We start from the raw sequence: 23,499 nt of genomic DNA, 5'->3' as shown, positions 1-23,499 counted from the left end.
GCCTGTCACCCTGACATCTGTAGTCATGAAGTCCTTTGAAAAACTGGTGTTGGCCCAACTAAAAGGACTTCACAGTCCCCTTGCTGGACCCGCTGCAGTTTGCCTACAGGGCCAACAGGTCTGTGGATGATGCAGTCAACTTGGCACTTCATTACATCCTGCAACACTAACCATGACACCATCATCAAGAAGGGCGAGCAGAGGATGTACTTCCTGCGCCAGCTCAGGAAGCTCAACCCGCCTAAGGATCTGCTGATCCACTTCTACATAGCCATTGTCCAGTCTGTCCTCTGCACATCCATCACTGTCTGGTTTGGATCTGCCACCAAAAAGGACAGGTGCAGACTACAATGGACAGATATGACTGCAGAAAAGCTCATCGGTGCCAACCTGCCCTCCATTCATGACTTCTACACTTCCAGAATCAGAAAACGGGCAGGAACCATCACTGCAGACCCATCTCACCCCGGACACAACCTGTTCCAGCTTCTCCCCTCTGGTCTGCACTACAGAGCACTGCACGCCAAAACCAACAGACTCAGGAACAGTTTCTACCCACAAGCCATCACTCTGATGCACAGCTGATTTCTTACTCACAGTGTCAGGTTCAATTCCTGTGCAGTAACCCAGCAACACTTTCTCTAATCAGTCTGTTTACTGGTTCCACTCATTATTTATTCATCATTCTCTATTTCAGAGCTGTTAATACTGTACATATTGTAATATAATACTGTTATAATAACATAATACCATGTATTCCAGCATCCTTTGCACTATGCTCCATAATTAAAATAATAATAACTATCATAATTATAATTTACTCCTGCATATTTTGCACTCTTCAGTACGCTATTGTCTCAACCTGTCTATATTGTTTCTATTGTGTCCTATGTTTATGTATTGTTTGTTTTGTTTTGTATTAGTAAGCGCATTTTGAGCAATCCAAGCCAAAGCAAAATTCCTCGTTTGTGACCTTGTACCTGGCAAATAAAGCTGATTCTGATTCCGAAAGTGCTGCTACAGTGGCATTACGGTCATTCCCCGGCTGCAATAAAGCTCAACAGTATGCTTCCGGAAGTAAAAGTCCCATTAGGGCTTTAACGGAGCGTTTCAGACAGAGTCCCCCTCTGCAGGTATATGCAGACGGACAGCATGAGAAAAAAATATTGTTTGTTGAGCATTAAAGCATATACCTCAAAATTAGCATAAGATGGAATCTTTAAAAAAACGTCCAATATAGTACATTGTTATCAGGTTTTTTTTAACTCTAAAATATCAATATTGGTCCCAAAAAGCCAGTGTCAGTCACGCTCGGCTTATGCTCATATCTTCCTGATCTCATCATCCATTATGTATGTCCTCATGGCTTCTATTCACTGGACACTAGTTACCTTACTGTCAAAAATTGCCAACAAGAAATCGGCAGGCAGCCACACATTTTCCTCCCGAGTCGTTCACTCTGGAAGCCTTTGTGAAAGCTATTTGTTTGTTGAAACCTTTAAATCTTAAGTCAAAAGCAATAGCAAAATGATTCCAAAAGTTTGGAAGAAAGGGGTTTAACTCCCATGTAACCAATCTAAACCTTGTCTACTTTGAGTCCTATTAGGTCTAATATTATACTTTATGCAACATTAATATAGGACCAGGCCAGTGGGAACCCAGGCTAGGGCTCCTTCTGGGCATCATTAACCTTACTACGTGTTTGCTAACTGAATGAGTGTGGATGTAGATGTCTGAGTGGTGCTTGTTTCAATACTTATACATTTATTTTTTCTGATTATGAGTGTTGCTGCATGTTTTTCTTTTTTCCCATCTCAGTGTCACACTAATCATTTCGTTGTTGTGCGGGGTACTGCATACTAAAATTGCGGCTCCATCTTTGAGTTGGGATGAATTTTATTAAGATTTTCTTGTGATTTTTCTCTCTTTTCTCTTGGGGTCTGTTTAGGTTGGGCTGTCATCTTGTACCAACTTTCAGTTTTTCATCACTTTTGTTGTTTTCCTTTTGTCGCACACTGTGTTGCATCATTTTGTTTTTGCAATTCCTTTATATCTATTCATTGCGTTGTGTTGTGTAAATACACTTTATAAATGAACTTGAATAACTCAATTATTTTAATTGTGCTTGTTTTTTTTCCAACTTATTGTTATAGGTCTATCCCATCACAAAATAAAACATAAAATCCTCAACAACCACAGAATGTGTGGCATTTTTTCTTTTAAAATGTCTTCAATGATAAATTGGGCATCAGAATAGTTGCCAGTACATTTTTGGCTAATTCCACTACTAGTAGTAGTTTTACATTTCACTTAAGCAGATATTTATTTAATTTAAACATAAATGTATTTTGTTTATTTTTAAGCTATACCCAGCCATTTATTGTCATCTATTTAAGATGGAAAGGGGAGAGGCAATAGAAAAATTGCTTGGCTCAGCAGTAAGATAAGTAAAAACGTTATTAATCCCAAGGGAAATTGCTTTTCTGCAGTTGCAATACAAAGTTGAAAGAGAGCAAGTAGAAAGAGTGCTGATCCAAAATATGTAGAATAGCATACAATCCAAAAAATCAGTATGCATCATTAAAATAGGCTATACACAGGTTAACGGTTTGAATTGGTCTGGGTTACGTGTAGATATCATGTACAGTATACGATCTGAAATATAGGGAGTGTGCGATTGCACGGTTAAAACGGAACCAAGAGAGACATGCATGCACATGAATTTGGATAACAAAAAAGGCATGTAATCATGTAACCAACGTCATCATAATCACCTCACTCTGACCGAGACTGACCTTTCCAGGAGTTAATTTACATAACCGGACAGAACCACAACACCCGTCAACGTCACTTCCGTTCACTGCTTGTCAAACATGGCGCTGCTTCTAAGGTCAGTACATCCGTGCGACATCATGTTTGTGTTAGTCAAATAGAAGCATTTACAGCGTAAAAACATTACATTTTATAACAACCCGCCCAAGTGTAACGTTTTACCTTGGTGTATTATCCTTATTTGATGTAAATATGGTGCGACTCCGCGCTAGCTGACATTAGCTAGCGGGCTAACTAGCTATTTTGTGGGTATTTCAAAGCTAGCTAGGACAGTGGACTTTGGCTCTTGGTAGGATTAATGACAGACTCGAGGTGTTGGCTGCATTTGTCCTAGCTACATATGGGCTTTATATGACCGTTATTAAACTCTGCTTCCTAACTTTATTTTCTGGTCTGGTTTAATTTAGAGTTAGCGTTAACTGACAGTTTAGCTAACGTTAAATTGCTACGCTGTCGTACCTTTACGACACTGGCTAAACTACGTAGATATTCATCGTACTTTGTCTACTTCATTGACCTTAGGTGGCTTCTGCATGGCCAGGTAGCAAGTATAAACTTAATTCTAACACTTTTTTCTTGTGTTAAGGACGTTGGCCCGACAGGGTGTCTGTTTTTCCAGACCGTGTGTTGCCCAAAGTGTCTTCTACAGACAGTAAGTTGTGTGTGTGTGTGTGCGCGTGTGTGTGAGAAAGAGACAACTTGGTTCACATAAATACACTACCTGATAAAGTAATGATACAGATACATGCTAGAACATTTGGACTGTACATTGTTCTGCTGTAAACTCTATACATGTTTTTTTTCTCCCTACAGTGCTGCTCCAATGGGAACCACAGCTAAGGACGAAATGAACAAGTTTTGGGCCAAAAATACGAAATTAAACAGACCCATGTCTCCTCATCTCACCATTTACAAGTACGTACTCTGTCACATCTGTAGCCTGTTTTGTCCAGGAATCTCAGTGAAGATGGAGATGACTCGGTTGTTAAGGCTGATTCATGCTTCTGCGTTAAATTTACGCCAGAGCCTACGCCGTAGCCGACAGGTTCCTCTCAAAAAATGTGTAACTACACGTCTCTGCCACGCTTGGCTGTGGCTTGGTAGCGGTGTCCCTCGACTCATTTCTTGGTTCTCTTTCTCTATAAACAACATGAAATCAAAGAGGGTTCACTTTTCCTGCTACAGATTTCCAATCACAGTGAAGGCTCCATGCTTTGATAAAATGTTATTAGACCTATACATCAGCATTTACAAATCTCCAGTTGTTTTAATTATGACAGAGACAGACAGCTGAAAACTTTACCAGGGAAAGGGAGAGAGGGGGGGAATGACATGCAGTAAAAGGCTGCAGGTCAGAATCGAACCCTGGCCCGCTGTGTCAAGGAGTAAACCTCTATATATGGGCACCTGCTCTACCAACTGAGCTCTCCGGATGCCCATGTCTTGTGTTCTGAATGCGGAATTTTTTCAGTTCAAGGTGTTTTCCCCATTTATTTTTTAACTTTTTCACTGTTTTTTAAGTTCAATACTTGAAACATCTTTCCAAAATACAATGAGTAAACGTGTTAAATAATCGTGATTTCGATATTGGCTAAAATAATAAATAATAATAAACCCTCCATAACTGAGCAGCCCGACATGCAGGCTGAAATTCCACCGTGGTGTTCCGTTGGGATTAAGCTATGAGCAGAAATAAAGTCTGCTAGTTGCTACGCTAATTTATGAATAACTGCAGCGCTATGCCATCTATGTCAGCCGAGAACGAGGGATTGTCAAAGGTTTGAATATTTGCTGTTAACTAGTACCGAATCTCCAAAATCCAAAGTTTTATTTATTATCCTAAAACATTCAGAAAATCAGTTGTGTTCAGTATGTGCCTTGTAATTTCACAAGAGGCTTTTCACTTTTTAGCTCTCTGTCATCTGGGTTCTTTCTTACGGCCAGTCTATGTCAGTGCACTTTGTTTTTGACACTAACCACTGGTTGGTTTAGTCTAGGGCTGTAATCAACCAAAGAAGGTCTTGGTCAACTAAAGTCCTGAAATTTTGACTAAAAATCGTCTGGGGGTGCGGAGGGGCGGGAAAAACCCTGTTTGATTAATTAACTGTACTGTCCTGCAGTACTTGTCCTTGCAGGCTATTTGCAGTATTTTAAACGTTTTTGACCTAAATACTTTGCATTGAAATGCCACTCGTCTGTCGGCTCTGACAGCGCTGCATCAGCACTCTGTGCATGTCCTCACACGGAGCGGCTGAACATAAGGAGCTTGGCTTTGCAGCTGAGACACAAACAGACTATTAATTTAAAGCGTTTACTATTAAACACAAAAGGCACGCCCACTTTAATATATACTGTATATTTAAACATATCTGTGGTCAAGCTCAGTGCCTCTCTGTGTTGCATTAACTCTAAAACTTTCTCTTTGAGTCCCTCACATTTTCTGGTTAGTCCATGCATGATGGTGGGGCGTGCTGGCACTGTATATTAACAAGTTCTTATAACCTCAGCCCTCCATAACCGCAATGAGCCTCATATCCGGAGCAATAAAGTTGACAATTCCTTCCGTAATATTATTGTTGCGTTTGGATGGTAGAGGCTTTACATCCAGCGGGGTCTGGGTGTGTCCGGGTGTGTCCGGGTAACGCTACCGTGGTTGCGGGTGGGTGCGCCTGTAGTTATAAAACAATTATTAGACTATGAAATATGCCAACTCTGATAAGTTCATATAGCCTACTCAAAACAGACAGGGCAACCTAACACAGACAAGTTAGCTTACCGTTTTTAAGTCATATTCCATGTTTGTAGTCGAGCTGCAATATGCAAACTGTTGCTTGCAAACTTTGCATTCAACTTTTTCCCGTTATCTATTTTTGTAAAATGCTGCCACACTGGCGATGTCTTTGAAACAGTCAAAGTAAAGGTATTTGGGTTTCCTCAGGTTCACCAGGCGATGCCCTTCTTCTTCTTGCCCTGGCCAGTTTTCTTTGCCACCCGTTTGCCTTTCAGTTTCTTGGCCTGCCGTTGACTCATCAACCCAGGGTACTGAGAGGAGAACTGACTGTGAATTAAACACTCACAATTAAATAAATATTCAGCAAACCACTAAAACAAGGCTTTCTAGTTCTTTCTTCAATCTGTCCCCAATGGGTTGGGCTAATCCAACAAAAGTGAAAACAAGGGGGGTGTTCTGAAGACAGACTGTTCCCTGTGAAACAGGGATGCTCTGAAAACACCCCCATTAGCAATTAGTGCTTTCCACCCATAGACCATAATATGCTATGTCTATGCTTCCACCTGATGAAATTAACACGGGAAAAAATCGACCAATCAGAATTTTGGTTAAGCCAGAACGTATCGACCAATAAATCAACCAGTGGACTGGGAGATTACAGCCCTAGTTTAGTCATTGGTGGTCTAGTGATTTAGATCATACCCTTTAACCGGTTTAAAGTTACTCTGCATGCTTTTGCTTAGTTTCTGTATGGACACTTTGACAATTGAATCCGTAGGTTAGGCTGCTCGGTTATGGAAAGAATCATAGTCCGTTATTTTGGTCAATTTCAAAATCACAATTTTTTAACATGAGTACTCATTGACTTTTGGAAAGATGTTGCATTTATATAACTTTTAATCAGTTAAACAAATCAACATTGGAAACACCTTGAACTGTATACTTTTTCCGCTGAATTCCCCTTCAGAACAAAAGACAAAATAAGAGTTTACTTGCAAAATGTGATGTGCAAAATAATCGCCCCAGTGTAAGTGAAAGCGTCAATTGTTATTTACTTCAAATTTAATTACCTCCCATGGCTTGCAGCTTGGCCCTGTGAATCTCTTAATCACTTTGAGTTAGCACTGCCGCCTGCAGCTGATAAACTCTGAAGAGTGCTTTTTACTTTCTGTACTACTGCATGTTGCAGTGATGCAGCATGCCAGCCTGTGCCTAACCTGAAACAAATGGTTTTGAAAAACACTAGTAAAAAAAGCCAGTGAAGGCTCAATACTTTGACATGTGTTTGGAGAGTTTTTTAACCACATATACGGTATATCTGCTATTAAAGTTAATGTGTGGCCTTTCCTTTGTGTTTCAGGTGGTCTGTCCCCATGATGATGTCCATCACATTCAGAGGAACTGGAGTGGGGCTCAGTGGAGGTAACACATCTGTTTTTTCTTTGTCATCCCTGACTAAGGTCATAGACATTCTTGTGAATATTTTTTCCTTCTGTAGTTAGTTTACTCCTTTAAATACCCTAATTATCTCACAAGAAGACAACACTTGATGATACGTGTGAGCTTTTATGTGGTTGTTCTAACATCAGGTGAATCTATTTTACTGCCAATGTCAGGTTTTGATTGACCCTGAAAATCTCTTCAGGGCATTTCAGTCCACTATTGATTTTTGCTAAGAGCATTTAAAAGCAGAAGTTGTTGAATTCAATTCAACCATTTGCATGTGAAACTCAAGCCTAATACTGGACTGCTAAGAGCTTTTATTCATTTGCCTGTCGTAAAGGTTGAGCCTATGTTGCTATGACATTGTACAGCAGTATTGCTGACCTTGATGTACCATGCTGTAAAAGCTGGGTCCAATTATGTTTTTATGTTCATGGGTTCAATAAAGACCAGCACCCCCAACAGCCAACAGTCACTTACTATGTCTCGTCTTTCTATCAAAACATTACATGTGCTTAATCACCAAACTAACATTTCTGACCACTTTGCAAAGGGCTGGTAGAAGAAAATAATTACCTGCTGAGAGTCATTTTTACAAACCATATCGATTTATATAAAATTATAATTTTTTCCGTGTTTAATATTTAGATATTTTGCCTTTTAATGCTATTTTGCATATGGAATAAAAATGAATTAATTAGCATGTGTGCATTTCAGGCCTGTATGTTCTAAAAAAATTGTAATTTCCCCCCTGGGGATCAATAAAGTATAAATTATTATTATTATTTTATTTTAAAGGTTGTCTGTTCACATATGTTTACTTTTGGTTGCCTTCACGCAACTCTGCCTTTTGTGTTTACATTGACACCTGCAGAGCCTATTTGATACAGAACCATTGTTTGGCCTTCATTTAAATTAGGCAGCAGGGAAACTGGTCTTTACATGACTGAGACCAGTGGGGTGGTGTAGTGGCTCATGGAGACTTATCCAGAGAAAACAAAGGGCAGTAGCATGTGGGTCCTTGACATGTGTTCATTTCTCATGTATTGCTTTCTCTCTAAAAGGCATGCATGCACAACATGACACCCATTTACATCCACACCTTGTCCAATCTTTGGTCTCATTACTTCTGTCTGTGTCTAGCTATCTCAGCCTTTGCCTTGGCAGCGCTGGTATTACCGGAAAGTTACCCCTACTACCTGGACTTGATCCACTCGCTATCCGTCGGCCCCTATCTCATCGGGTTGGCCAAGTTTGGCCTCGCCTTCCCTGTGTCTTTCCACACCTATAATGGCATCCGCCACTTGGTAAGACTTAATACGTTTTTTTTCCATTCTTGAGTATATTTGAGACATTTAGTAGTTTGTTGCCGTTACAATGGTTGGTATAATGTCTGGACTCCCCAGCTTAAGCTTTAAGGAGACAGATCTCTATGCAGTTTGTCATGTTTTTCATTTTAATCATGTCTGCTCATTTTACTGAATATATATTTGCTCCGATTCATAAGCTGACAGTTCTTATGCTAATTATGTTCTTTTCTCTTTATTTCTTTATTTTTATTTAAATCAGTTTTGGGACATTGGCAAGGGCTTCAGAATCCCAGAGGTGTACAGCACCGGCTACACAGTTATTGGTCTGTCCATCATCACCTCCCTCGCACTGGCTTACCTCTGAGCAGAGAACGAGAAGAGATGAGCAGTAAGGGAGAGAGGGGGGGGGGGGGGGGGGGGGGGGGGGGGGGGGGGGGGGGTGTCAATGGGATTGTGGACTGGATTCACTATGGGAGTTTTGTGTATTTGTTCTGGTTTCATCAAAGTATTAAATAAAGGATTATATTATGCTGTATGGAGAAAATGTGTTGTGTTTTGTCACTTGGAATTAATTATACTCTGGAAAGCTTTGGGGTCATCAAATGCAGCAAGAGTGCAAAGTGCATGCAAATGTGACCCAATTCTTTCCACACTTGGTTCTCTGGGTGAACAACAACCAGCGTCCAAAATTAAATGTGTCCTACATGTTATATCCTTAGGTAATTTTTCTAATTGTTCTGTGACGTCAAATTCATTAATCACTTTTCTTAGCGCTCAGTCCCTGTGTGCCTGCCCGTTGTCTCTGTACAATGGAATGTGTGTTTGTGTCTGCGGAGCGACTGTTTACTGTAGGCTGTCATTCATATTTTACCTTCTCCAGGCCGCAGCTGCTCAGATGTATTTTTAACATCGGGAAAAAGAGGCTGAAATGTGGAGAGGCAGCCCAGTGGTGGAAGCTGTGTGTGTGAACAGGCTCCTCGCTGGCAGCCTGCCTCAGGCCCTACCTCCCACTGAGCCATACAGGAGCTACACTGCACCTGAACAGCTTTTGTCCTGCAATGTGAATAAAAGCAAGCCGTAATGTAATGTCAGATCTAACTCCCATTTATGTAGGTTACGGTAACAAGTGCACACGGTTAAAAAACAACTGCATATGTTCTGGGGAGACAGCTGCACCCATACTGTTATGTACCGGCTCGTTTGAAAATGTGTCTGTTTAGATCAACTGAACTTGCACTGAGAAACAACATAACCGCTTAGTCTGGTTATCCTCAAGAAAATTGGTTTATCAATTTGCTACCGGTGGCTTGAAGGGAAAATGCTTGTCAACTTGCATTTCTTTTCATTTTGATGTTGATAAAATGTACTTGTGAGACACACATAGAAGGCACAAAATTAACTTCTTTAACCACCAGCCAAATGGCTAGTGAATGTTCAAATTTGACCAGTTACTCAATAGATTACCATGTTTTTTTGGCTGGTGAGTAAAGCAAATCTACTAGCCACTTGCATTTTTGGATGGTGTTAATTTTGTATCTTGCACACATGTGATCAAACCTTGCTTATACAATTCTTGGCAAACTTTTTTAGAGGATTGTCTATGATTATAAAACGAGTTAATCTAATGCTTTTGGTAGTGTTATATTCTCAGAGCTATGACAGCTCTCTTACTGGACAAACCTCTCAACAAACATGCATGCCAGATTGTTGCCAGCTCAAAATAAATGGCACTACAAAAACACTTTTTGCTGATTGCAGTGAACTTTGCATCTAGATGATTGAGTCTAATCCATGCCATGTGCACATTTCCAGCTGAGCTAAGAGATCCATCTCACTGCTGTTTTCTATTGTGATGGACAGGGAAATTGTTCAATCAGGGTTTAGACCTGATTTACCTATTGTCTGTTCACACCGAACACTTGGGACATATTTCCATTGCTAGAGTAAAACTAACTGAGGTAATAAAAACATGGACTGTTCACTGGAGCTATTCACTGTAAGCAGTGAGCACTTTGCCTCATAGTTATTGATGCATTTACAATGGTAGCTCTTACCATTGTTTGGTTCAGCTCCGATAATGTCGCCATTATGATGTTTTGACGAGAGGAACCTGCGTGAAAGCGATGGGGGATGGAGGGAGGGACTCTCGCTCTCTATGAGGGATAAGAAAAGAATGATTACGCGGCGGCAGCACCCCCTACCGGGCGGCAAGTTAATATCCACAGCAGGCTGCGGTCCTGATGCTGAGGAATGATGAGGAAGCTGCACAAGGCTGGGAGGGGGACTATAAACCCGCTTTTCAAAGATTTTTTTTATCACGGTCTCTGTGGCGCAATGGAATAGCGCGCTGGACTTCTAATCCAGAGGCTCCGGGTTCGAGTCCCGGCAGAGATGTGGATGACAATATTGTGGCTTTTTGGGCAAGAAATATTTGTTTAATTGCTTTTGCAACTACAATGTATCTTACAAGGCTGATCTGGATGATGGATGGATGGATGGATGGATAGATAGATAATGTGTTTCGCAGAGGCCCAATATACATGTGCAACTGGGCTGAATTGTTTTCGAAATTTCACATGGACGAGCCTTTTCATCGCGCAAAAAAAATATGCAGATTTCAAACGTGTTACAGCACAGCACAGTCTTCGTTACCAGCCTATTACTGTCCAGGTTGCATGCTCATTCTCATGCTCAGGTACAGTCTTCACGTACTACAGCAGGCACCGCAGGACAACACAGCGCCGTGCAGCCTCATCGTGTGAAAGTCAGTGGACAGGCGCGTGCACGGTTTCAGCACCTGGGGCTGTCCACTCATTTTAGCCAGAGCTAAAGCTTTTCTAATGCAGCGCCAACAAAAAAAAGATTTAAAGCCTTTTACCGTCCTCATAACAAGTGTTTAATGATGCCAGATGCTGCATTCCTTCCATTTGGTTTAGAGACCGAGGGAGAGAAATATACTCCGGTTTACTTTAAACATAAATGGCTCATAGTGCCAAGAAATGTTGTAGTCTTGAGATCTGTGTATTCAGATTTGGTATTGAATTATACACTATAACTACAATGTAGCGGTGCAAGTGGAGAATAAGGATAGCAATAGTCATTATGTGTTTTTTTAATTTGGTGGAATCAGACTGGGGACCTTTCTGGAATCATTTGAAGGACCCCTGAAGGTGGCCTTTAGTTTATCCATTAGAAAAACCTAGCCTAGGACTACATTACCCAAATCATGGAAGCCCATGCAGCATTAGGCTACTTCTTTTTTCATTGTAAAAAGCAGCTGCTTGCTTGAAGGTCTCCCAAACACCTGGACTAACGCCTACAGACTCCCCTTGGCTTTTATTATTATTATTATTATTATTATTATTATTATTAATTATTTATATTATTATTATTATTATTATTATTATTTTTTCTTCTGACCCCACTGATTGGGCTGTCGTGCGGCTGCCGCCATCCATGTTTAACCCCATCATGCCTCCCCACACACAGACCTAATCCGCCAGTAAAACTAATCCTTAATCCTCTCAGGCAAGTTGAACAACTCCCCCCTCGCTCCCTCCCTCCCTCCCTCGGATCCTGATTCCCAAACGGGTCTGATACATGAAACGTCAGAAGACTACCTTATGATACATTGTGTATGCAAAACTGGCCCTTCAAAAGGGTACCAACATCATGATACATAGACATTATTGGAGTATTATACACATTTTGAGGTGATAAGAGATTAAAAAAAAACAGTCCCAATAAAGTCTGTGTCTAAGGCAGTATTGTACGGGTATGGGAAAACTAAAATGACACAGAAAACGTCCCAAAACTCCACAAGGCCAAGGACTCAGTAATATCATTACCAAATTGCAAATGATCAAGCCTACGGGAAATAGCAGCGGCCCTATCTGCAAGATAGGGGTAATACGTCCATAATATCAATGATAAGAAACATTATAGGCCACTCAGAACCGTGACAATCAACTTCAGATGACCTCGGCTGCTTGTTTCAGGAGATAGCCTAGGCCTAAATGATAACATGTCAGGTGGGATACTAGACCTACTCAGTATCAAACCTTTAGATAAAGTGAGCAGAGCTAGCATGGGGAATCCCACAGTAATGTGCCACCACAGGAGATAATAAAAGCTCATAAAGTGCGATAAGGTCAGTATAGAGTCACTTTGAAGTATTATAGAAACATTATGGCTATTTCTCGCCATGGTGAGATCACACTTCTCTATCTGCTCCATCTCCTTCATGTTGCTCCCAGCCAGTAGGCCCCTGCTCTGGCCCTGTTATCCCGATGGTACGGGCCAAATCGTATTAAAATCCTCCCTCCCTCCCTCCCTCCCTTGTCCCCTCCCCTCCCTCTCGTCTTTCAGACAGACTGTTTTTGCTGCAGTGAACGGCAGCCGTGGAGAGAGAGGAAGAGAGAGAGAGAGATAGAGAGACGGAGGAAAAAGCAAGAAAAACAAAGAGTCAGGAGAACAAGGAGATTAAAAAGTCGATAAAACAGATTGAGAGAAGGCTCCGGACCAGCGACGGCTGCGCATCAAAGGAGGGACCGTACTGAGGACCTTACTGGAGACCAGCGCCAACAAAACCCGACTCCGGAGGCGGAATATAACGGTGTGTGTGTGTGTGTGGTTATTATCGTGTATTGCTTTACAGTTTGAATTGTAGTCCTGGGTTAGGGTGTCTGTAGGACGGACAGGAGACACCTGTCAGTGCTGATGCTTTTCCGTCTCCAGGAATGTGTATGAGTGCGCACTCTGGGTAGGTGGCTGTGTGTGTGTGTGTGTGTGTGCGTGTGTGTGTGTGTGTGTGTGTGTGTTTTTGTGTGTGTGAGTGTGACAGAGAGAGAGAGAGTGAGAGAGAGTGATCCGTTATGCCTGCCCAGGGAGAGAGCTGTATTATCCCCCAGTCTTTTATCATTAACTCTGAATATGCGTTTTGTTGTCGGGCTGCCGACTCCTCTCCACCTTCTCTTGTCTCCCGGCTCTGTTGACTCTATCGCTCCGCAAAAAAAAAAGCATCACAACTGCGCGCTGTGTGAAGCAGCCACCTCTCCCCAGCATTTACAAGAGTCTGTAAATCTAATCCCATCAGCACCAGATAGCCTGGTTCTGCAAGTGCGGGAGAAGGTTTTAGAAAACGGGCTTCGACCCGAGAAACATTGCTCTGGTGCTCCCGCGGTCCGTCGCAACGATGCAGGCCACCACGAGCTGTTATTATTATCATCATCATCATCTTACTATTAGTACTCTCCACGTAGGAGCAGACCGCAGTAACTTGTGTTAAAACACGTCCAGTGTTATTTCCCATGGATGCACTTGTTTCTAGTTTTGTTTTCATTTCTCGCCATCACTCACTCAACAGGAAGGGCTGGAGCAACAATAAACACAGCCCCAGAAGCACCCCACCCCTCCTAATCCCCACGTCCCATCCCACCCCATAGCCCCCACCCCGCTCCTGTTTCCCACCCTCTAGCCCCGCCCTAACCGTCCGCCCGTCCCGCAGGCAACACTCCTGCCACGGTTCCCTCTGTGTGTTGGCAATAAAGGCGCGTTTCGCAGATGGACCGAGAGCTTACCTCGGCGCAGACCACTGCTATTTTAAGGAATGTGCGTGAGAGAAAACGAGGGAGTGTGTGTTGGACAAACAGAAAGGGAGAGAGAACGAGTGTCCGAGCTGCTATTACACAAATCTGTCCGTCTCCAGTTCTGTGCAAAGCGCACCGTGTACTCTCAGCGGGCGACAGGTGCATCTCTACTGCTGATGTTGTGTTTTATTTCTTTCCCCTTCTCTGTTATTTTTTCCACGACCAACCGGGGAATTGTTGCGTTATTTCCAATTAAAGGGAATTAGTTGGAGCTTGTATATGGGCTGTCCAAGACAGTAGTTTTCCTTCCCTCCACATGCGCGCATCTTGGTAGAGTGAATGAATACATTCACAGTAATATAACCCCCTCCTCTGCTCTCCTCATTACCACCTATACACCACCACCATCACCCATCCTTTCTGCTGTTTGGCTCTATAACCCCCCCTCTCAATCGCCTCTCAGTATGGTATGACACAAGCAGATCGATGAATAGCCATGGAGCAATGGCTGAGCAAGGGGTGGGCCAGTCGTTTATTTAGCAGCAGCCAACCAATGGCAGGGGACACAATTAGTGGCCAGTCGGCTTGCCCTGCTTGTTTTCCTTATCTCTCCACTGCTCTCCCTGCAGGTGACACTCCAGAGCTCCTCTGCCCTCCTGAGGATTCAGTGAGACAGGCGGATCTGTGTGCCTAACCATGGCCCTCCCATCAGCCCCCTCCACATTATGGAGTGTCAGCTTATTGACGGTACTGTTCGCAGCAGTGGTTCACAGCAACATTATCTTCGGTAAGCACCTCTCTCTTCCTCTTTGCCTCCTATTCTCTGGATCTGGCTGTGTGTGTCTGGGCCCCCTGACCTCCCCGACCCTCTCTTTCTGTCTCTGGTGGTGTCCCTTATCTCTTGGCTTGAGGCTTTTTTGTTGTTTCCTGTATGATGACAAGGGAATCAGAGAGCCGTTAATAAGCACATGGGACACTCCCACCTCCCCGGACCCCAGTGGAATTTCTGCCGTTGTTTTTTGAGGAATGTGTGTGACTTGCACGTGGGCACAGGACTACACACACGCACACACACACACACACACACACACACACACACACACACACACACACGCAACAACACACACCACACTCACATACGCATACTACGGTCCTTTGCTGCAGTAGCTTGCCCCTGGCTTCCTCTTTTTCCCCTTTCTCTCTCATGACATCCTTTCAGTTCACCTGCTCAGCATTTCTGTCTTTCCACATGTCTCAGAGGTTCATGCAACCTGGAGATAAACAGTCATCATTGTGTACTTTCTCAAATGGAAACACAAGAGTGTGCACATTTAACACGCACGCACGCACGCCACCACACACACACACACACACACACACACACACACACACACACACACACACACACACTATACACACAAACAGCACAGACACATGACACTCGTCATGGCTGAAGCTCAACATAGGATGAGATGGGCGTGGCTGAAGTGGACAGTAAGGGAGGATTTGCTGAGTGAAGCACTTTGTAACGATATCATCCCTGCTGTGAACACCCAGGGAAGAGAAATACACTGTCCAATATGCTTTTCCAATTACATAACACTCAAGCGACTGGCTGCCTGTAATACAACCCATAGAGGGCAAATCGTGCTGGTGGCGAAAAGGCGCATCATGATTGTCCCTCAATCCATAGAAAATTGATTGACTCAGGCAGAGTCCTGTTGGCATTTTCTCATTACAGTAAGGATTTAATTGCTCTGAGTGTTTGGCAAAGAACCGTAAGACGATATCGCAGGCACGAAGGCTTGTAATAGACGTTCCTCGATTTGCATTTGCAATATATATTCTCAGAGGCCCCTTGCACTCACTAGTGCACACCCACACAATTTTGCAAATTGGTTAATGCACATGCATGGAGTGGACACATGCACAGTGTACACGTGTATGCATACAAATATGCAAGCTCACACCACATTTACTGTACTTCCACTTCATTTATCCACATCAGCTGTTTTTACTTTCTGTTGAATTATGCATACTTGTGTTTCTGCAAGTTTGTGTATGAAATGTGGAGGGTTGTCAGTGGGAGCTCACAGTGGTCAGTGCAGTAAAGATTGAGAAACAATCTGCTGTGCCAAGAAGCCGGGATGAGATCACTGATAAACAAATGCAAATGTAGGCCTGTCAAGGCCCCAGAAAGCTGTTGGAGATGAGAAATGCACAAACAATCTCCAGATTGAGGTGCTGATGATGAAATATCAATCTCTCATCAGAGCGCTGACCCCAACTGTGTAGCTCGTCATTGAAACCCAGGTAGCGGTTCGTTATTTGGGTCCGAAAACGATTTTGGCTCCCATTCAGACTCATGTCACATTTGATTAAGGTGTGCCTAGCGGGAAGCCAGACCATGCATGACCAATTCCTGCTTTGGTTTCACCTAAGAGCTGTTTTACATTATCATGTCAGTCAAGGAGAGTAATTAAGCCTGGGATGTCTGACAGTGTTTAGGAGATGAGAAAACACGTCAAAGAGTGCAATTGAGGGTAGAAGGGAAGCAGGGACGGAGTGCTGACTTAACAGAGTTTCAGTGTGCACGTTGTAGACCATTTACTTGAACTCACAGTCATGTTGTCATTAGCGTTTACTATCAAAGCATGTCAGATACTAATATTAACTACACTATAACAGAACCGATAACATTGCTGAATTGAAATCAATCACAGTAACTTTTGTAATAAAATAAATTGAATTATAATTTTTGTGCTACTTAGGAGGACATTAATCATAATTTCTTTCATCAACAAACTACAATAATTTGTCTTGGTGGCAATGGTGCAAGAAATACTGATAATTTTAGACTTTCTCACTGGCAAACAAAGAACTCAGGTCCTACGGGAGCTCACATACAACACAGAGGAGCGGTGCCAAAATTCAGCAGACAGGAAGAAAGAGAGAATATATAATATATATATATATATATATTTATATGGATCTTGTGTTCACTGTTCTATAGTTTCCAGGCATTTGAGCAATGTGGCAAACTGGTGTTGCAGTTTCGGAGGAGAATGTGTGTAAGCTGCCGAGCACCGGTCCATCGCTCACATCTGCTCCAATCTGTCTGATTGGTGTTGTTGTGCCAAAGCAGCAGTTAAGTAGAAGATGGGGTGGGGCGGACAGTCAGATAACGTCGTCATAATGGAGATCTGCATGCTAAGAGGCCCTGGAACAGAAGGATCTACTTAGCATAAATAATTCAATGTTATGTATCGGAGAGGAAAAACGATGAGCACAGCAAATCAATGCGAGAGCAGATGAGCCATCAGAGAGCCGGACTGCCCATCATTGCTATGCTCAGAGTCCATGGTCAATTAAAGTCATGCAGGAATTTTGATCAAACAAAGAAGGAAAGAGAGTTATAGGGTGGATTATCATACAGCAACAGTCTGCATGTCATCACCTCTTAAATTCCTACCCAACTCTGGACTCCCAACTACTTCCCCTGACCCATCTTCATTTGATGTGTGTCAGGGAAAGGACAGCACTAACTCTGTTTTTTTCTGGATTTGTATGTGACCAGGCTTCCTTAGAGTGAGTGAACAAATCGGGGAGACACTATTTGTGCGTCATTTGACATATCCATTTAACCAGCTGGATGTGCAGCCATGCGCTGCGGATGGAAAGTGCCTCTCAGAAGGGCACAGATTAGGCATGCAATTGGCCGGCTGTGCCCTGGTTCTGTACTGCTGACCCAGTTACCTCGGGGCTGCTGTAGAGTGTGGAGGGTCCATCAGCCTGAGCACTGAGCACAACGTCTGTATTGCAGAGCGGTGTGGCCTCCCATCAGCCACCTGGCCCTCAACTTCACGGCACCCTGATCCCAGACCCCAGGAGAATGTTTGCATTTTGGGACAGGAAAACATGCATAATTGTCTATTGGAAGAAGTGAATGAATCCCAATGCTTCCAGCTGAGGCCAATAATGAATAAGAATTAAAGGACGGGAACAGAGTGGACCAATCGTTAATGTGGTAAGATTTACAGGCGGGAGTGCTCCGCGTGTATGTGCCTCTGCCAGCGGTTCACTTTATCCTGCCACAAAATGGGCTCCTTCCCCCCTGGACAAGCTTTTTCTCGTTGGCTCGATGCCCACTTCCTGTGTGTGCTGCGGTTGTTTACTGTTGACTTCCTGTGTGCCAAGATGCGAGAACATTTGGCTAATACACAGTACGGCTAGCACACAATAGCAGTAGGCGGTTTGGATGGGAGGCCTCTGCCTGTTAACAAGGCTGACTGATAAGCAGTGACTCATTAACAAGCCAAGGTACACAGAGCCTGGGGGAATTACCGCCTAGCCACTGTGACATTAATAAGAGGCCTAAGCTATTTTTCCATTTGGCTCTGCTGGCACTGGGCTAAACCAGTGGTTTTCAATCTCGACCCTGGCTATTTACTGGCTCCAGTTCATTCCATTCTTTTCAGCCACTGGTTACCTGGTCTGATTGGAGTTGGGTAGATCGGTATTTTCAATGTGGGCTGCAGTTAATGACATCTGCTGCTTCTCTAGAAAAGCAGACACTCTCATTAGTTTTCTGCAGATTCATAGAGAAACAGCTGGGGAGGAGCTCAATTATTTCTTCTCATGTCAATTAATTAGCAATATGTTTTTTTGTTTTTTTAAAGAAAAGAAGACAATGACACTGATGATTATTTTGACACTGTATAGATCCAATTAGGCGTCTGAAATACCTCAGTACAATATGCAGAAGCAACTGTGTCCTATCAGAATTTTAAATCCAAAGCCATATTGCTTTGTCTTTTGTGTTTATTCTTCTGTGATCCTCTAAGTGTTTTGTCGTCCAGATCAGTTTTGTGATTATAAATTGGATCCTGATTGGCTGGCATTAGTTTGCAACCGATTCACATCTGGCAGAAAACCAATTATTTCTCCTGTTCATCATGGCGATTAATTAAGGCGCTGTGGCTGATTGATTAAACTTCCAACAAAGATTCAGCCATGGGCACCAGAGCCCTGGGGATGATTTGCATCACGCGTTCATGTTATCTTCATGTAGCTCTTCAGACATGCTGGAACATTTCACACGCGGAAGCGACAGGAAGAGAAAACTATCAGCTCAACAAGGCACAAATGTTGATGAGTAATTTGTGGCTAAATTAGGCAGAATCAAAATGCAGTGGTGCGCCAGTACCGTCAGATCTTGAAGGCATTGCAAGCAGCCAAACAAGAATCCATTAGACCTCATCAATCTGAGGCAGATCTCATCCAGCCAGGCCCACTCAGGCAATGGGAGATTCCATCAGAACAGATCAATCTCTACCTGCTAGGATCATAATAACAGCTAATGTCATTTAGAAACTAGAGAATACATAATTTGTAAAGTGGGTGACAAACTCTGCTTACTCTCAGGTTAAACAAACCTAACAAAAACTGTCGTGGAATAAATAAATTCACTTTGTTTGCACAAGAGTCCTAATTATTGGGCTGGCTTTTTCTTTGATCAGGTCCCTAGCTCTCACCACCCCCAACCCTACCTCGTTTTTTTCTCCCATTACCTGCCGGAATTCTCCAATGGGTGTTTTAATTGATTGCTGCAGGGGTAGAAATCACCCATCCTGTCACTGGTCAGTACAGTGTTGTGGAAGCCCATCATTGCGCTGTGTGAAACTCATGACGGGGGTGCCGGAAGATGCCTGTGCGTGGCTATGAAGCGCAGCATTTGTATTGATTGAGTCTGAGTGCTGAGGTTCCCCCCCCCCCAGCGCAGGAGCTCCAACAATGAAAGAGCAGAGGTTGCTCTTGTTTATTGCCTCTTTTTGATGATGCCATCACTTCGGCTGGTGGTCGGGAGTGTGCTGGGTGGGGGAGGGGCAGGATCTTATCGCTGATCCCACAACCTAAAAGCCATTTTAATTCACCTGTGTGCTGTCTTGGGAATTCTCCCTAGTGTGGTTTCTGCTGATATTAATGTCCTTTCAGTGGACGCTGAGTCTTATCAATAGTCTAACATGGTATTGGCACATATTTATTTATTTTGCCAGTTTATTTGTCAGGGACAATACAAATAAGCATCGTTACATCTAAAGTGAAACTGATGCAATGTATGTGGGACTTTTAACCATAGGCTAATTTGCAGTCCTTGTCAATAGTATATACAGCCAGTGCTAGGGAAAGGTGCTCTGAATATAAACTATCATAGACATTATTCCCATTGGAAAGAATCTTTGCCAACTGTCTGTATTCACATATGATTTGATACTTACTTGAAGTACTTCTGAACATGTTTTGCTGCAAGCATGGTGTTTCTGTGATAACAAACTTGACACATTCTGCCATTTTACTTTCCTTCTCTATAATATAACAATATAATAAATGTCTGTTTTTTGTGGAAATCATTTATAATGTATAAATACCAGGGTATCACTGAATTGGCTACACTCTGAAGCAGAGTCTGACGCCACTGCTTCACAAGCTGATCCAATGTCAAAGTAAATCAGCAATGAGACTGACAGACCAGGTGCTTAAGGCTTTGTCCTGTATTGGCACATACTGTACAGGGAAGTTTTAGTGTTAGCATTGACTGACTGATTAAAAGCGAGGGCGATTAAACTGAGTGCTACTTTTCTCAAAAGTATGTTATTGTACTGAAGCAGTTTTCAAAATTCGCTATAGTTAGCTATAGTTTCCTATAGCATATTTGTTATTGTTTTGTTTGCCTGTGTATTGTGTTCTGGAATAGGGTATGGATATAGCATTGAGTTTTTGTATTGCAACTCAGCTACTGCTCAGTGGAGTTTATTTATGGTTCCAGTGCACTGCTGCTCCCAATCACACTGTACCACACTGCTTAAACCTTAAACGCTCATCCTGTACTGCTATTAAAATGCAGTCTGTATTATTTAAATGTCCCTGCATTTGTACAGTACCTGGCGTTTAGTAAATGAGTTTTCATTACTGTTTATGGTTGCATTGTAATCGTATCAAATTTTTCAGGCGCCCTTTTCAAAGGAGGAAAGTAGTTTGGGAGGTTGCATTGTCAACAAGAACAAGCATGACGGGTGCAGGATCATTAGACTTGATACCATGGAGCCTGGATTTGCTTTTCATTGAACTGGAAAAGGTCGTCTTTTATGAGTCTTTCCTGGAAGGCAACAAAAATGATGACGTGTGGTTTTTTGCTGCAGTTTGCAACTACTGTAAATGCTATGGAAGAGGAAAAGTACTGAGAACTGGTGGGAATGGAGTGGGGTTCTGTAGGTGTCTTTGGAGAAGCTGAGTGGATGGCAAACTTTGGAGGGAGTTTAGACTTTTCTGCACGGTTTGCAAGATGTGAACACACACTGTGTGGACTGAATTTACTGTTGGCTGAGGTTTGATCACCTCCGTAGGTGGTCTAAAGGACCAGATTGAAATGGGCATTTCTTTACTGTATTAGCATCCGTATCCAGTTACATTGCATTTTATTCCAAGGTGAAAATGAGATCAGACTGCTAAACGTTAAAACAGAGAGTGGAAAAAATAACCTGCTATCTTTGTGACCTACAGTAGGTATACCTTTCCTTTCATTATATCTGCTTCAAACACCCCTTCTTTTCTTAAATGGAGGATTTAAAATCATCAAGTTGTTCAATTTAAGATTCTAAAACAGTCTATTGATGAACCCAGAAACAAGCTTCTAGGCCTAATTCTGTTATCCTTGAACTTTTAAAGACAGCTGCAAGGAATATATACCCTGAAAATCCAGAGTTCTCGTGAGAGCACAATTTGAATTTGCTCAGCGAGTCACTCTGGAAATGAGTAATTATGCTCTTTACCCATGCCCTTGGAGCCGAGCTGCTCCAATCACATCGGTGTATCTGATAAAGATGGGCCAGAGGCGAGCTAAACAGATGACGATGGAGCTGCGATGTCGAAGTCCGGAATCAGTCAGTAAACATTGGTTGTAGTGTTATCTAATTGCTTGCAGTGATATTTTCAAATGCATGCTTGGTGCCGCCCATCGAGTTGGAAAAGGGATTATTTATAAGGGATTATATTGCTTTCCTCTTAAAAATTAAATGAGGTCAGCCAATTAATCAATCAGTTGATTACTGTGATGAATGTGAAGCTCCGGCACTCACACAGTGGACAGGTAGAGGCTCGGCTTGTGTTCTGCATTTGGCTGCATCTGGATCAGGCTATGATGAGCACATGATGAGTGGCTGTGGCTTTTGACGACGAGGCCAGCGCCACGCGACTGAATCTGAGTGCTGAGTGTGACCCCCTGAGTGCAGGAGCACGACCAATGAAAGAACAGAGTGCTATTGTTTACTAGGGGTGGGAGGAAAATTGATACAGCACAGAAGCCAAGTATTGATCTTGTATTATATAAATTGCACATGAGAATGTATTGATAATTGAAGTGAGATGAAGAAACAAATTTTTAGATTAAACAGATGTTGACAAAGTTTTCCTTCGGGGACATAATTTGAAGTTGGAAAAAAAGGTATTTAATTCCAATGTCGCTTATGTTTAAAATCGCAATATGGCTCTGGTGATTCCCACGCTTACCGCCTCTTTTTGATGATGTCATCACTTTAGCTGTTGGTAGGGAGTTTGTCTGGGAGGGAGTTGATCCCACAACCATGAAGCCTTTTTAATCACCTGTGTGCTGTCTGCTGAGGATATATAAATGTCCAATGACATACCATCGATGGTGAGATCTGCTACACTCTGCGGTGCCCTGCTACGTCCTGCTGTGCCTTGTAATGCCGCACAGTGCCCTGCTATGCCATGAACTACTACAAAGAACTGCTACAAACTACTATTTTTTCTATTTTTGTTATTTCCACTAACCCCAACCGGCCCGTCAGACGCCGCCTACCAAGAGCCTGGGTCTGACCGAGGTTTCTGCCTAAAAGGAAGTTTTTCCTCACCACTGTCGCACTGTTGCTTGCTCTGGAGGAAACTACTAGAACTGTTGGGTCCTTGTAAATTCTGGAGTGTGGTCTAGACCTGCTCTATCTGTAAAGTGTCTTGAGATAACTTTTGTTATGAATTGATACTATAAATAAAATTGAATTGAATTGAATTGAATTGAGACTTGCCATCCCTCTGTAATACTGTAGCCGCCGTGAATTTCGCTGGATCACGCTCTTTTTGCCCAGTTCATTACCTTCTGCTTTCTTTATGTTGGCATTCTAAACAAACAACTTTTGAACCAAAACAAATTTCTTCCCAAGTCTATTTTGCAGAGGCACCGCTTAACGCCACCCATGACAATTGTGATTGGTTAAAAGAAATGCCAGTAAACCAGAGCATGTTTTTCTCCCATCACAGAATGCTGTGTGGACTAGCCAGACCTTCCTTAGCAGCGCTGTGGAGGAAGGTCTGACAAAGCGAGACCGTAACATATAGTGCTGTATACATTAGAGCCTGACCAATAAAGGATCTTTAAGGCCGATACCAATACAAATGTTTGGCTACTTAAAATCACAACATTCCAATCTATAGGCCGATATATATTTAAAACAAAATATCTGACAAAACACAAACAGATTTCCCTAACATTAGTTATTTGTAGTTATTTATGAGTTCTCAC

General features: G+C 42.6%; 2 protein-coding genes, 1 long non-coding RNA gene and 1 other non-coding gene across 11 annotated transcripts in view; 3 read left to right on the top strand and 1 right to left on the bottom strand.

The window, feature by feature from the left end:
- Positions 1–2,802: 2,802 nt before the first annotated feature.
- Positions 2,803–8,853, top strand: sdhc (succinate dehydrogenase complex, subunit C, integral membrane protein). 2 transcript variants are annotated; one of them, XM_032530765.1, is made up of 7 exons: positions 2,803–2,890; positions 3,419–3,484; positions 3,646–3,747; positions 6,924–6,985; positions 8,150–8,313; positions 8,576–8,712; positions 8,745–8,853. In XM_032530765.1, exons 1-6 carry the CDS (start codon positions 2,874–2,876, stop codon positions 8,678–8,680), a joined length of 516 nt encoding a protein of 171 aa, XP_032386656.1. In that variant the 5' UTR covers positions 2,803–2,873; the 3' UTR covers positions 8,681–8,712; positions 8,745–8,853. The 2 variants fall into 2 exon arrangements, with proteins under 2 accessions (XP_032386656.1, XP_032386655.1); XM_032530764.1 differs by having other exon boundaries at positions 8,576–8,727; positions 8,759–8,853.
- On the bottom strand, positions 7,044–9,827 carry LOC116698690 (uncharacterized). The gene is made up of 3 exons (XR_004334284.1): positions 9,726–9,827; positions 9,360–9,369; positions 7,044–7,055 (listed from the first exon to the last, which is right to left on the bottom strand). It is a non-coding gene; the product is annotated as an uncharacterized LOC116698690 (long non-coding RNA).
- Positions 9,828–10,636: 809 nt separating this feature from the next.
- On the top strand, positions 10,637–10,710 carry trnar-ucu (transfer RNA arginine (anticodon UCU)). Its single transcript has one exon. It is a non-coding gene; the product is annotated as a tRNA-Arg (tRNA).
- A 1,951-nt stretch (positions 10,711–12,661) lies between these two features.
- The window catches only part of cadm3 (cell adhesion molecule 3), a 94,639-nt gene continuing 83,801 nt past the window's right edge, over positions 12,662–23,499 (top strand). For all 7 annotated transcript variants that reach the window (XM_032530762.1, XM_032530761.1, XM_032530760.1 and 4 more), the window contains exons 1-2: positions 12,662–12,931; positions 14,534–14,691. In XM_032530762.1, the coding sequence (XP_032386653.1) occupies positions 14,601–14,691 (91 nt within the window). In that variant the 5' untranslated portion in view covers positions 12,662–12,931; positions 14,534–14,600. The remainder of the gene's footprint in view (positions 12,932–14,533; positions 14,692–23,499) is intronic.

This window comes from Etheostoma spectabile, chromosome 12 (assembly GCF_008692095.1).
Source record: "Etheostoma spectabile isolate EspeVRDwgs_2016 chromosome 12, UIUC_Espe_1.0, whole genome shotgun sequence".
Lineage (NCBI taxonomy): Eukaryota > Metazoa > Chordata > Actinopteri > Perciformes > Percidae > Etheostoma > Etheostoma spectabile.
Note: the sequence above shows the minus strand (reverse complement) of the source record. Positions and strands in the feature narration are given on the sequence as shown.